General features: G+C 42.4%; 1 protein-coding gene across 1 annotated transcript; it reads right to left on the reverse strand.

The window, feature by feature from the left end:
• On the reverse strand, nucleotides 1,423-8,555 carry LOC8054485. The gene is made up of 2 exons (XM_002461245.2): nucleotides 6,996-8,555; nucleotides 1,423-4,648 (listed from the first exon to the last, which is right to left on the reverse strand). The coding sequence occupies exon 1, from the start codon at nucleotides 8,087-8,089 to the stop codon at nucleotides 7,040-7,042; it is 1,050 nt and encodes a 349-aa protein (XP_002461290.1). The 5' UTR covers nucleotides 8,090-8,555; the 3' UTR covers nucleotides 1,423-4,648; nucleotides 6,996-7,039.

A 15,530-nucleotide genomic window follows, 5' to 3' on the forward strand; every position in this document is an offset into this window, starting at 1 on the left:
CGAAATCCCCAACCACGCACACACGCAAAACAAATTTGTTTTCTTCTCTCCTCCGCTACTCACTCACCGCCTCTTGGGCCCCGCAAACCCAGCCGTGACCATACAATATTATATGCACATAAATACATACATATACATTGATAATTATAACAAGAAGCCTCCCAAAATACTCTTCCAAGTGTGGCCTATCAACTGATAACCGTCCAACCTAACGTTTCATTCAATTTACTCCAATTATTTTTACTTCACCTAATTTGCCCCTTTATTTAACTTGATCTGTCCTTTTATCTCCTCCACTTACAAGGTGAATTTTAATTTCAAATTTTATGATATGGCAGAGGAATTTTTTTTTTTTCCAAATTTGTTGTTTAATTTCCTAAGTTACCAAAATAGTGTTGAATATTTTTACAATAAAGTATGATGTCCGCTGTCCTGTTATAAAATCAACTTATATGCAAAAAAAGAAAGCATATATTGTAAATGGGTAAAATGTATGTTTACCAATTCAAATAGTTGGGAGAGTAAATCAAACCAAACTTTACTTTAGGGGTTATCCAGATATTGATCAAGTTCTTTGGACTTTTTCCTTAGATATTACTCCCTCTGTACCTGAAAGCTTCAACTCCTAGAATCCGTGTCTAAACTTTTCTAACTGTGACCAACTTTATAGAAAAGAGCATCAATATCTATGACATAAAATAAGTATCTTACGAAAATATATTCTATAATAAATCTAATGGTATTAATTTGGTACTATAAATCTTAACGTTTTTTCTATAAATTTGGTTAAAGATGTAAAAGTTTGACTTAGGACAACTCTAGAAGTTGCAGCTTTCAGGGACAGAGGGAGTATGTATCTATGTATGTGTGCACAGATAAGGAAATTCGAAGTATGCTAACTAAATAATAAGTCATATACTCCTATATAGTATTCCCCCCCCCCCCCCCCCCCCCCCTTTTTAAAAAAATAAAAGAAAACGCACGCACACAAGCACTGAAGCACCGAGAGATAAAAGAGAGATCAGGACAAAGTGCCACCTATAAAAAAAGAAAATATCATCAAACAGATACGTTGTGAAAAGGCATGACATTACCGGTGCTCAGGTCCATGAACACACACCAAAATATCACCTGCTTCAGTTACATTTCTCGGCCACAAGTCCATTCTCCCTTAAAAAACTGAATGAAACAGCAAAGCCCATTCATTGGTTGATCGCTACTTCTAGTACTTCCCAAGATGACAAACCAAAAGCAAAGAAAAGAAAAAGGAAACTTTCTATTTCATATTATAAATCTTCGCAAAAAAGAAAGGGTGTTGAACTACATATGTTTGAGCCAATTTAAACACTCGTATTACACTTTCTAATCAATTCCCTTCTCGAACACATACCATATCATACTGTCTATATAAATGCTAGTATATAAGCATGCAAAAAGGAATCTTTTTTCTTGACACAATCGGATTCAATGGTCCAAAAAGGTAAAAACAGAAAAGAAATGACGACTAGATGAAATTGAAACTAACAAAGTTAGAGAATCCATGCGCACAAGTAAATAAATAGGATAAACAAGTAAGAGACGATCATATGTGGATTGTGATGTGCACTTGTACGTAGTTCAGACTTCTCCAGGTCATAGTCACAGGTGAGACTGCCGTCACCAATAGCAATAGGCATATGAATATATATTCATGTATCATGCCTGCCTGCAGTGCACAGGATCAAGAAAGCCCATCCTGCAAAAGCAGCATTTACCAAAGTCAGGGCTCACTAGTGGCTGCCCATCCATCATCAAGGCAGGAATATTTGACTCATTTCAGATGCCCACTCATCACGCGAGATCTTTTCTTTTGAAAGATACGTAACCAGCGTAATGCTCCCTCTATTTCAAATTATAAAACATTTTTTTCGAGATATATAGATTTCGATATGCATTTAGATAGACACTATATCTAGTTATATAGTAAAATGTACATATTAAGAAAAATTATAACGTCTTGTAGTTTGGAAGAGCCATAGCAACCACCCAGGAGGGAAAAAAAATACAACATCAATGGCTCTTATCTGCTTCAAGGCGCTGCGGCTGCAGCTAAACACCTACGTGATACTGTTGCTAAAACTGTGCAGCCGCAGCTCTCCCGATCACCAGCACATAAGTTCTCAAAAAAAAGAGGATCATCAGCACATAAGGGCCAAAGGAAACATTACATCATCTTGCATATTGTGGTGATTCATCATTCCGTAGTGCAAAAAGTCACCATTAAAAAGGTAAACAGTTTTCTCCCAACAGACGCACTCTCGTACAATATCCTGGGTAAAACACTTGTCAAGAACAATCACTAATGAGTTCCAAAACAAAAAGATCAATGACTAATGATGACCACACTCCAGCTGACATTGTAGAATATAAAACATACAATCTCTGGTCAGGGTACTAGCAGCTACTCAACTGGATTCTGTTTGTCGACTGTTTGTTGCAAAAATGCGCTTGGAATAATGAACCAAAAATTAGAGGTGTCAAATATCTCTCCACCCTGGAGAGTGGAGACACTTGTACAGAAATAGAACGGAAGAAAAAGCTAAAAGCAATCCTGGATTCCATATTCTGTTTTGTAGTCCCAAAAGGCACTGTTGTTTTCTCATCCATTCATCCATGCTGGAGCTTGAATGTGATTCCCAAAGTCACAACATGGGCCAACGCAAATATTAAAGCACACCATTCAAAAGGTAAACAATTTTGTTCAACAGATGCATATACTCTTGTACAAATGTACAATAGCCTGTACAATAACTGTCAAGACTAATGACTACTGATGACCACAGTCAGCTGACATTATAGAGTATATGGCATAGTCCGCTACCAGCAGCATCCTGTTCCAAAAGGCAACAATCCTAACTAAATGCAATTCAGCTACTCACCTGAACTTCGTGGGTTGGAAAAATGCACTTGCACCCTGATTTTGGCAGCACGAAATGAAGCCACAATGAACCGAAAAATTCAGGTGCCCAATTATTATAGCAGAAAGAAAAGGGAAGAAAAAGGTAAGAGCAACCCTGGATTCCATATTCTGTTTTGTAGTTCCCAAGTCCCAACTGAAAGCAGCACTAGGAAAACATATATATAGTCCTCGTATCTCCTCCCATAGAGTATCATAATGCAAAGTCACTTTGGCAAGAATCCCAAATCAAATCTTTGGCCTCTATCTAGAAATATGAAATGCAGGTCACTTGCTCCAAGTTGGACTTTACCCCCACTTTGTTGGCAACTTGAGAGAGATCTATCAACATGGTCAAACTTGGAGCTGGATCTGCTTTGTGACTACATCAGACGCTAATACTACTAGTAGGCCAAGACTTGATGCTGATAAACCACTGCAGACAAAGCAGCTTTTGGAGTTTATGTCTATCAGAGGAGGTCTTGCAGAAGGAACATGAATAGAGAAACATGTGATGCCTCGTGTTCCATCGAGGGAAAAGAAGAGCCCAATTGTGATCTATGAATGTGCTCAAACTTATTGTAACATACTAACATGACCTGACCACAGCGTAGGATATGTAGCGCGACAGAAGAATGCTACCATTTCAAAGCAGTATAATACGACGCCATGGTGAAATGGCAATTGAACCAATTTATGGTGAAGATTAGTATGCATTTATATGCAAGGAAAAGAAGGATCAGTTTTGTCCATTAGAGCAGAGAAGTGAAACACAACTAAGTACAGAAGCAAAATTAGGAGTACTAAGCAGTAACAGTGCAAGAAAGGAAACACATTGGTAGCAACAGTGTTACAAGTTCATTAGGGACAGATCACAAAAACAAAAAGAGCAGAGTTTGCCCTGTTGTGTTTGGGAGGCAAAATCTGCAGTTTCCACCATGGTGAGCTGATGGTACTTGTGATCACCATCTACTTATGACAATGAACATGTGTATTATGAAAATATATTTCAAAATAAATCTAGTGATATTTATTTGGTATTATAAATATTGATATTTTTATATAAACTTAGTCAAAATTAAGACAATTTGACTCAAAACCTCACTAGAATTGTATTCTTTTCCAGACAGAGTGACTAGTAACACATAGCAACCAGCCCACCAAAAAGAACAGTGAAAAATACAGCATCACGGAGGCTGTAGCTTCAATGGCTCTAATCAGTAATCACTTCAGCTTCAAGCCCCTGCAGCAGTGCAGCTAAACCGCTATGTGGTAGTGCAGCTGTGCAGCTGCAGCTCTTCGACCATCACACAAGGGCCAAAGTAAACATTACAATTTACATCATTTTGCATGTTGTGGTGATTCATCGTGCCATAGTGCAAAAATTCACCATTAAAAAGGTAAACAGTTTTCTCCCAAAAGATGCACTCTTGTACAATATCTTGGGTAACAGTTGTCAAGATCAATGACTAATGATGACCACACTCAGCTGACAATATAAAATATAAAACATGCAATCCCTGCCCGCTACTAGCAGCATCCGGTTCCAAACTGCAATCATCCTAATTCCTAGCGGAAAGTCAACCCAGCTACTCACCTGGACTCTGTTGGTCGACTGTTGGTTCCAAATAAGCTCTTTGGCACCCTTATTTTTGCAGGATGGAGTGAAGCCACGATGAACCAAAAAATTCAGGTCACGAATATCTCTCCACCCTGGAGACATTTCCACAGAAAGAAAAGAGGAGAAAAAGCCAAGAGCATTAGAGCAATCCTGGATTCCATATTCTGTTTTCTACAAGTTCCCCAAAGCACTGTTGTTTTAGAAAGAAACGTGTTTTCCCATATTCTTAACCCGAGATAAAATGACTGGCGAGAAGGTTGTTCCTTTTGGGTACCCCGATATAGCTGGAGCTTGAATGTGATTCTCACAACAAAGGCCAAAGCGAATATTATAGCATTCATTATGCCATGGTGCGAAAGCACATCATTTAAAAGGTAAACGATTTTCACCAACTGATGCATATATTCTTGTACAAATGTACAATATTCTGTATAACAGCTGTCAAGACTAATGACTAATGATGACCAAACTCAGCTGACACCAGTGGCGGATCTAGGATTTCAAACATGGGGGTACGGATCTGAGCGATGCAATTCGCTAATGATATAGTGATGACGACCGAATAGCAATAAATAGTTAGGTATATGAATTTAAGGATACAATTCATCAACATTCATACAAAGATAGTCATTGTCAAGGTCTTGATAATAAGCATATTAGTTTTTGGGTGATTCAAAGTGGAAAAATAAATCTTTTGTGCTTTATTGTGTAGTCCATAAAAAAGCTAAAATCACTATTTCTTGTAATGCCTTGACCGTTCTAAGAAAATAAAATTAATTAAACAAGATCGAGATTCAAACTTCACAAAAGAACTATAATATAATGATGATTTGGAAAGAAAAAAGAGTCAACTTTATATATTTATCTCTCATAACTCGTTCTATAATTTTTATCTGGTTTATTTAGGCTCCAGGTTGTAGAAGAAAGAGTGCTACTATGCTATGCACGGGTTGTTTTCCCTCTTAGATGAGCATTTAAGCTTAAGATATTGATATTTGATAAAGTGTTTAGAAATATAATGTTTTATAGATATACATACTTAGGTTTTTTTATAAAAATTTTGGGGGTACAGCTGTACCCCCATGCACCTACACTAGATCCGCCACTGGCTGACACTATAGAGTATATAACATACATATATCTCTGGTCCACTACTAGCAGCATCTGGTTCCAAAACGCAATTATCCTAACTAAAGGCAATCAAAATGCACTTGCACCCTAATTTGGTAGCATTAAATGAGGCCACAATGATCCGAAAAATTCAGGTGTCAAACATGAAAAAGGTAAGAGCAACTATGGATTCCATATTCTGTTTTGTAGTCCCCAAGTCCCAACTGAAAGCAGCACTATGAAAAACATATATATAGTCCTGTGTCTCCACCCATACGGTATCATAATGCAAAGTCACTTTGGCTAACCGAAAGAAGTCTAAATCAAATCTTTGGCCTCTATCCAAGAATATAAAGTGCAGGTCCCTTGCTCCAAGTTGGACTTTACCCCCACTTTGTTGGCAACTTGGGAGATCCATCAACATGGTCAAACTTGGAGTTGGTGCTGCTTTGAGACTACAGGGGTGTTTGGCAGGGCTCCTCCTGAGGGGCTCTTCCGGCTCCTTTGTTTTTTACTTGGCTCCTCCTACAAAACTTTTGGTAGGGCTCGTCTAGAGAAGCCGGAGCTGGAGCCGGGGAGGAGCCCTACATCAAAAGCTAAACACTACTAGTAGGCTGAAACTAGATGTTGATGAACCACAGAAGACGGAGCAGCTTGGAGTTTATGTCTCTCAGATGAGGTCTTGCAGAAGGAATATGAATAGAGAAACATGTAATGCATGAGTCTCCAATGAGGAGAGAAAAGAAGAGCCCTACTGTGATTTATGGATGTGCTTATTTAATGTAACATATGACGTGACCACAGTGTAGGATACGTAGCGAGGCAGAAGAATGCTACCATTTTGAAGCAGTATAATACAGAGCCATGGTGAATTGGCGATTGAACCAATATATGGTGAAGATTAGTATGCATTTATATGCAAGCAAAAGAAAGATCAGTTTTGTCTGTTAGAGCAGATAAGTGAAACACAACTAGCAAGTACAGAAGCAAATTACTAAGCAGCATCAGTGCAAGAAAGGAAATACATCAGTACCAACGGTGATACAATTTGAATAGGGACAAAGATCACAAAAACAAAAAGAAGCACTCTTCTGGCTAGCTAATTGGAGGTAATTTGGGTGGAAAGTGCAGAGTTTGCCCGATTGTGTTTGGGAGGCAAAATCTGCAGTTTCCACCACGGTGGGCTGATGGTACTTACTACTTTACTAGTACTAGTAATTACAACACGATTTCAAATGCAGCAGAAGTGAACTAGTGAAGTGGAAAAAAAATACAGCAAGAAAAAAAGTTGAAAGGCAGCATAGCATCTACTTGCTTGGATGATGTTACCAGCAGAACAGAAGGCGTGGTTTCGGTGGTGGTGGTGGTAGCATCTACTTGTTCCCGGCGGAATCGGCAACCGCGACGTCGTCCTTGACCCCGACGAGCACAATCTTCTCGTAGACGAGGTGTGAGGGGTGCATGGGGTACTCGACCGGCGCGACGGGCCGGCGCTTGGACACGGAGTACCAGAGGAAGAGCACGATGAAGGTGAGCATTGCGCCGGCGGCGGCCGCGAGCAGCAGGGACAGCGCGGCGCCCCAGGGGCTGCTGTAGCGGCGTTCGGGGCCAGGGGCGCGGGCGCTGGCGACGCGCTCTGGCGGCGGCGTGGTGAGCAGGTCGGCGGGGTTGAGCGGCAGGGAGTGCATCCGGTTGGGAGCTGCGCGGAACGCCCAGGTGAAGAGCGTGCAGTTCCCGGAGGAGGTCCGGAATCCGGCGAGGACGGGGCCCCTGCGGAGGACGCGGGGCAGATGGAGCGGGTAGGAGAGGAGCGGCGGGGTCGGGTGGTGGGTGGCGGTGGGGACACGCGTGGCGGCGAGCCGGACGTGGAGCGTGTCCGTGGCGGGATTGGAAGAAGAAGAAGAAGAGTTGGTGTGGTAGTAGTCTATCCAGGCGTGCAGGTGCAGCAGCTGGAGGCTTGGGGTGGTGGGAACGGGGTGGTGCGTCTCCGTCTGGAGAGCGGTGCGGCCGGCGAGGTCGAGGCGGATGTAGCGCGCGGAGAAGACGAGAGCGAGGACCGGGGGCGTGCGAGAGGCGGAGCTGGCGGAGGGCGTGAGGAAGAAGGCGAGGGAGGAGGTGGGGGCGGAAGGGAGGGCGAAGGAGAAGTAGGTGGAGAATCCGAGCCTGAGTGCGGACGCGGCAATGGGGGTCCTGTACTGGACCCGCGCGCCGGGGATGGGCATGGAGACGGCGCCGGAGGTGGCATTGGCGGTGGCGGCGCCGGAGAGGGCGAGCTGCGCGATGGCTCCGGCGGCGGGGAAGAAGTCGAGGGAGAAGGACGGGGAAGAAGAGACGGCGGAGGCGGTGCGAGGTGGTAGCAGCAGCGGAAGCGAGAGGCAGAGGAAGAGGGTGAGGGAGGGGAGAAGCGGCATCTGCATTGCCATCGCAGCCGTGGATACTTGTTACAGACAGCGATGAAAGAAATGAAGGTGCAGAGAGAGAGATAGCAAGAGAGATGAATCAGATGAAAAATGCTACTACTTTAGGAGGAGCTTGATGCTGCTGCTGATGGCATTCGCATATGGATGGATCTCATCTGGCGATGTTGACAAGGGATTTCTTGTGCTGCTTTCTTCCCTCTCCAGGCTGATGTAACATAACAGTGAATGAATGGCAACTTTGTAAAGGGAATGGGGAATCGCAGATTCTGCTCTTGATGAGGCAGCAGCCTAGGGTTTTTTGGAATCGAATCGGGGACTGTTCTTGGCGTGCAGTGCAGGCGGAGTAGTGACCAAGATTGAAGAAGAAAAGGGGTATGATGGATAGGGAAAGGAAAAGAGTAGCCGGGTGAGCCTCTCCTCTCCTCTCCTCTCCCTGCTTTTGATGAGGGAAGGGAGGGGAGGGGGACTAGACGCTGCCCGCCCGTGCTCCACCGGGGGACCAATCACCAATGCAAATTGCAATGCCAATTGCAAGGTCTCGCTAGCTCCGTGAAAGTGGGAAACAAAACAAAGATTACTTTATATAATCTTTTTTTTATATGTGTAATTGAATCTACTTCTCTTGTATTCTTTAACTACGTGAAATAGATATGTTCCCTAATAACTACTCTCTCTTTTTACTTTTTCTATATATATATCCATATCAGAATAACTAGCTAAATAGTTAGCCAAAATTAGTGTCTAATCATAAACTAATTATGCTTAAAAAGATTTGTTTCGCAAAATACATATAAACTGTGTAATTAATTATTTTTTAATCTATACTTAATGTTGTATGCATATTAGATAGTTATTTTTAACCTATACTTAATGCTCATACATACTCCATCTGTCTCTAAAAGCTGCAATTTCTATAGTTGTTTTAAGTTAAACTTTTAGAATTTTGACCAAATTTATAGAAAAACATTAAGATTTATAGTACCAAATTAATACTATTAAATTTATCATAAAATATATTTTTCATAAAATATTTATTTTATGTTATAAATATCGGAACTCCTAGCGCCCGGACGTCCGATCTGGGCGCTAGTGTCCGGACGCTCGCATCAGCTAGGCCTGTCCCGCGCGCCCGTCTACTTGTAATCCTATTTTATCTGGGGGCCCATGTCGCTCCGTTTCTCGCGTATGTCTCGGTCTCATCCGCGCTCGTTTTCCGTCACTCCGTTTCTCGCGCATGCCTCGATCTGCATCCACATTCGTTTCTCGTGCCTGCCGCTGCGCCCACGCTCGTTTCCCGTGCCTGCTGCTCGCGCTCCTTTGTTCCACCCGCATGCACTAGAGCCAGCAGTTGCAAAGTATGTGGGTGTGGTAGGTGGGTCCCACTACAACATCCAAATAAATCCTTTGCAACATAAATCTAAAACAGATAAAACATTTAGGATATACAATTGAAAACACCATTAACATGTGCAACATCACAATCCGCTTTTAAAACATTCAGACACAACACATGTAATATGCAAAAAAAAGTCAAATGAAACACTTGAGGCATGCGTTTGAAACACTTGCAAAAGTGCTTGTACAAAAAATAGATAAAACTTTGGAGATAGACAATTGCAACATACATGTACAACTATTGCAATATATGCAACATCTCGATCTACTTTTGCAACATCCAAATAATACTCTTGCAACATTCAGATGAAACCTCTGAAACACTCGAAACATGCTATTGCAACATGCCTGAAATACGTCCAGAAACACTTGAAACGCAACATCGACGCGCGGCCATAACCTACCTTATGGGGAAGTATTGTGGTGCGGGCCTCCCCTTCTCCCCTTCCTACTGACAATGCGAGGTAGATGAGGGCACATGCGCCGACGCATGCGTCCTCTGCTTCCCCTTCCGTGATGGGCGAGGTGGATCCGTGCGGTGTTGGATAGTGTGCGCTCGCATACCGCCACCATGTCCGCCGTCGGTCATGGGAGTCTCTGCCGAATCTGGGGAGGACGCTGTCGGTCGGGGTAGGGGAGGGTCAGTGACGTTCTCGAGCTCGCCAGCCAGATCTAGTCTAATGCGGGAAAGGGCCATGGACGCCATAGATTGGGAAGAGGGGACGTCATGGAGACCGCCCGCTTGAGGGAAGACGCATGTGGAGGAGGAGTGCTGCTGGATCCATAGAGGGAGGAGAGGAGATGAGAGGACGACACTATAGCAGTCGCAGCGGAGATTTTTTTACGAAGAACAGAGAGAGCGGTTTGCGGTTAGGAATATGTGGACGAGAACGAGCCATATCCGGTCCGGGCCTCGGTGGGTCGGTGCGAGGAGATTCCTGAGCGGCGCGACCTAATGGGTCCGTCCGCCACGGACGGACGACCGAATAGGAGCATTACCGTATAAATATTGATGTTTTTTTCTATAAAATTAGTTAAAATTAAAAATTAACTAAAGATTTGAAGCTTTTAGAGACAGACAGGTATCGGATTGGATGTACATACACAATCAACGAATTTCATTCGTTCGTTTACCGTCCGTTCTCGCGGTCCGGTCCGGTCCGGTCCGGTCCCGGAGAAGTGGACTACTCGTCGTTTCTCCTCCTCCGGTTCAGGTTGGTCCACCACCACCTTTGCCCTCTCGCCATCCCCCTCTCAAAAGTTGATGCTCACCTCCTCTCCTCTCTCTCTCTTACTGTCACACGCACTGACACACACAATAACTATACCTATCCAAAAAAAAAATTAATTTGGATATTGTAACAATTTTGTTTATATTTAACAATTATTATTCAACCACTAAGTTATTTTAGACTCAAAAGCTTCGTCTCGCAAATTACAGACAACCTGTATAATTAGTTATTTTTATCTATATTTAATACTCAATGCATGTGTCACAAGATTCGATGTGATGCAGAATTTTGAAGTTTTTTTGAATTTTGGGTGAAACTAAGGCCTTGTTTATTTTTAAAAATTTTTGTAAATTTTTTTAAGATTTTCCGTCACATCGAATTTTGCAGCACATGTATGGAGCATTAAATATAGATAAAAAGAACTAATTACACATTCTGTCTGTAATTTGTAAGACGAATCTTTTGAGTCTAGTTAGTTTATGATTGAATAATATTTATGAAATAGAAGCAAAAATATTACCGTATCCATTTAAAGAATACAACTAAACAAGGCCTAAACAAGGCCATAGGAGAAGACACCAAAGAAACAAGGGGTAGGTTGTAAAAAGAACAAAGGGCAGGACTAGAGAAAAAGCCGTGCCTTCAGTGCTGTACTGCTGTCGGCAACCCATGACCCTATAGCATGACCTTAGCTTCCTTTGTTATTTCTTCCCAACATGCTATATGTATTTTTTAATCAATAATAATAATAATAATAATAATAATAATAATAATATAGATAAATAGATAGATAGATATATAGATAGATAGATAGATAGATAGAACAGTTTGTTTTATTTCCGGCCTGACGTGGCTAGAGCACGCAGCACTACGCGGGCAGTGCCACTGCGTTTGGCAATCACTCCGTCGGCATCTGCTTTGGTTTGGCAATCGAGGAAGGCGTGTGCGGTGTGCCCAGTGCCCGTGCCTACTGTCTGCATCTGCTTTGGTTTTGTCCATCCACTCCGTGAACTATTACGAAGCTGTTCGCTTATTTGGGCCTTGTTTAGTGCCCAAAAAATTTTGCAAAACTTTTCAGATTTCTCGTCGTATCGAATCTTTAGACGTATGCATAAAGTATTAAATATAGACGAAAATAAAAACTAATTACACAGTTTGGTCGGAATTGACGAGACTAATCTTTTGAGCCTAATTAGTCCATGATTAGACAATATTTGTCAAATACAAACGAAATTGGTACTATTCACATTTTGCAAAATATTTTGGAACTAAACAAGGCCTTGAAGTGGTTTTTAAGACGATTTTGTTATAATAAAAAATGGTTTTACTTTAGTGATAGTGGTTTGTATTTTTTTATTTTTTATTTATTTCGGCTAAACTTTTGAGAAATTATAGTAAATCATAGAAAAATTATAAAATAAAAAGTTCAATTTTGTTATACTCCACATGAGTAGATCTACATAGTGAATGTATAATATGGTATGTTTTAGTACAAAGTTTTTGCTAGAAATGTTTCTTTTTTTTTTATTTATTTGGCTGGATATTTGAAAAATCTTAGTAAAACACATAAAAACATAAAATATAAAATCTAATTTTTTTGGACTCCACATGAGTTGATATATGTAGTGAATATATAATATGGTATACTTTAGTTCAACAAAATTAATTATAGAAACTACAACTATGAAAGCATGGATCTAAAACTACAACAAAAAATTAATACTAAATCATACATATTATATGTTCACTGTGTAGATATGCTTATGTGAAGTCTAAAAAAATAGATTTTCTATTTTATATTTTTTTGTACTTTACAATGATTTTTCAAAGATTTAGCTAAAATAAATAAAAAAGAAAAATACAAAACCTTCGTAACAAAAGTTTTATACTAAAGCGTACTATATTATATATTTGTTGTGTATATCTACTTATGTTGAGTCCAACAAAATTAGATTTTCTATTTTATGATTCTTTTGTGATTTACTATGATTTTTTAAAAGATTTAGCTGAAATAAATAAAAAAAGACAAAGACAAAATCACTATCATGGTAGCAAAACCATCGTTCACTATAGCAAAACCGTCTTCAAAACTGCTTTAGGGAGGTAAAATGCACAGTTTAAAAAAGTTGAGGAAGATGGTTTGTCTGATTTCGGAGTAGAGGGAGGAAAAACAAATTTTTCTTAAAAAATGAGGAAGAAAAAATGAATATTTTTTTGTTCGTTTGGCTGATAAATCATGACGAAAGTATTTTTATTGGAAAAGGTACTGTTGAATTGTTGAAAATCAAAGTCTTCACAAAGACTAAGAATAGTGTATAAATAGAAGACTTTGAGTGTGGCCAAATTAATAGAGAGAGGGAAAGAAAGTCAAGAGGTTCACACACATTGCATCCTCTATAAATATGAGGTGATCCTCATCAGATGTAAGCAATGAAGAAAGAAGTGAATGAAAATGAAAAACTCCCTCTTTCTCCATCCCCCTCTGTGCATTTGTTCTTGTGTTGTGAGTGTGTTTGTGAGCAATCCGAGAATTCGATTTCTAACACGTTATCAGCACGAGTTCTACCGAGCTAAAAGATAAGAAGGTAAGAAATCGATTTATCCGGTGCTCACTCTTATATCTTCTTGTTCATGAACAAGAACACACACGAAAACACGAGCACGTAGACATGAACCCCTGCCATCCTGAAGATGAGCAGCATGGACCGCCGCCGTCCGGAAGACGTGCGCGCGATTCCAGCGAACCTGCCCCCTGCAGGGGCATGAACGCAGTAGCCACGCTGGTAGCTGCCACCTGAGGCCCTGCACCTGGCCGGACCGCACCGCCCGCGCCCCTGGCCGGCCAGGCCGTCCGGAGCCGCTCGCCGAGGCCGCGCGCGCGCACCGCCGAGGCCACACCGCCGTGGCCGCGAGCCGGGCGCCGGGCAGCCGCGGGCGCCGCGCCGTCGCGCCAGGCCGGCCGTAGGCCGCGCCACTGCGCCGCCCGGGCCGCGAGCCGGGCAGCCGCGGCGCCGTCGCGCCAACCGCCGCCAGGGGGCCGCGTGCCCATGGTCACCTCGCCCACGTCGGCAGCCAGGGAGCCGCGCCGCTGGCCCAAGTGCCCGCGCCGACCGTCGGGATGGCCGCGAGCTGCTGTGAGCCACGCGCGCGTGCGCCACAGGCAAGCAGCACAGGAGCCGCGCGCCATGGCCGTCCGCGCCCCTGCCACCGCCAAGTACGAACCCGCCAGGGGGGTGCATACCCCTGGACAGCCCGTTAGCCTCGCTTGCACGGAGGGCCGCGCGCCCCCTCGCTGGCCGGCGCGCCCGCCGGGGAGGCCGCGCCCCCTGCCGCACCTCCCATGGCCTCCATGGCCAACTTCTCCTCTCCTGTCTATCTTCCTGAAGAAGAGGATAAGGAAGAGAGAGAAAGAGGGGAAAGGAAATGGATGGGGTTAGGGTTTACCCTTCCCATTTATATGTCCTTTGGGCGAATCTGAGCCGTCCATCGCGATGGACGGCCACGGTTGATTGGGTCAATCTGGCCGGCCCATAAAAGATAGATTTGGCCCATCTAGCCCATTAAAATTGGGTTGCGCATATTAGTTATTATTTGCGCAGAATAGTGGTCCAAAGTCCACAAAAATGCACGGCCTGGAGCCCGTGAAATATGTGTGGCCCGAAGTCCACCATAATATATAAATGCACGGCCCGAAGTTCGTGAAACATGAGCGACCCGAAGTTCGCTATATTTCTTTATTATTACTGATTATTCCCGCAATTATTTATTGCATTTAAATTATACATATTTACTTTATTGCAATACTAGTTGGAAAATAATCTGGAAGATTACATGCGGGAAATAAAAAGTGTAGTCCTGAAGATTACACCGAATTGTAATCCTGAAGATTACAATCAAAGGTATTTTTATTTTGATCTATGTGCACTGGACCACTTATCTAGACGGCCTGAAGCCGCTAGACAAAGGCCTGAAGTCTTGTGTCCACGAACTTTTGGTCCATATACAGAGACTAAAAAGCCACACACATATGATCCGAAGCCCGCAAACAATAAGTAGTGAACCTGCAGTTCACCATGTCTTACCACTACGTGGCCAGAAACCCGTAAAATCATTAAGGCCTGAAGTCCTTACATGACATGACTGTTTATTTTATTGCAAGTTTTATATTACTACAAGTCATATTTATTTACTGCAATTTACGTTCTTACAGTCATTTAATTTTCGCATATTTATGCAAGTATTTATGAGAATCGCATATGATTCTGAAGATTATATGCATGAGATATTTGGGAAAATATAGTCCTGAAGACTATATAAGAATGTGTGATCCTGAAGATTACACATGATCGTAATCCTGAAGATTACGCGTAACCGACATTCACTAGTCATTGGTCGGACGTTGCGAAAATAGAATTCGCTAAGCTAGTTGTGAATGACAGCAGCTACCTCACTTGGAGATTGACGTTGAGATGAAAACTCGACGGCTGGTGCCTCGATGATACCATTGTTTAGCCCGAAGCTAACAATGGTGAGTGCACAATACTTGATAAAGCAGAGGGATTGCATTCTTTGCAATACCATTTACACTCAGACCTGAAGTCTGAATATATAAATGAGGATGATCCAATGGTTTCATAGCCGTCCCCGAAGGACCGCTTTAAACTAACAAAAGTCAATATGACTGGATCGTCTTACATTTTAGATATTGTACGTCTGTAACAGCGTACGACTCTGCTTTATACAAGATTGTTTCTAGACCGCGTCTATGTGGCCAGAAGTTCACTAACGCAAATATGATCAGGGAAACTCTTTTATAC

This window comes from Sorghum bicolor, chromosome 2 (assembly GCF_000003195.3).
Source record: "Sorghum bicolor cultivar BTx623 chromosome 2, Sorghum_bicolor_NCBIv3, whole genome shotgun sequence".
NCBI classification, from domain to species: Eukaryota; Viridiplantae; Streptophyta; class Magnoliopsida; order Poales; family Poaceae; genus Sorghum; species Sorghum bicolor.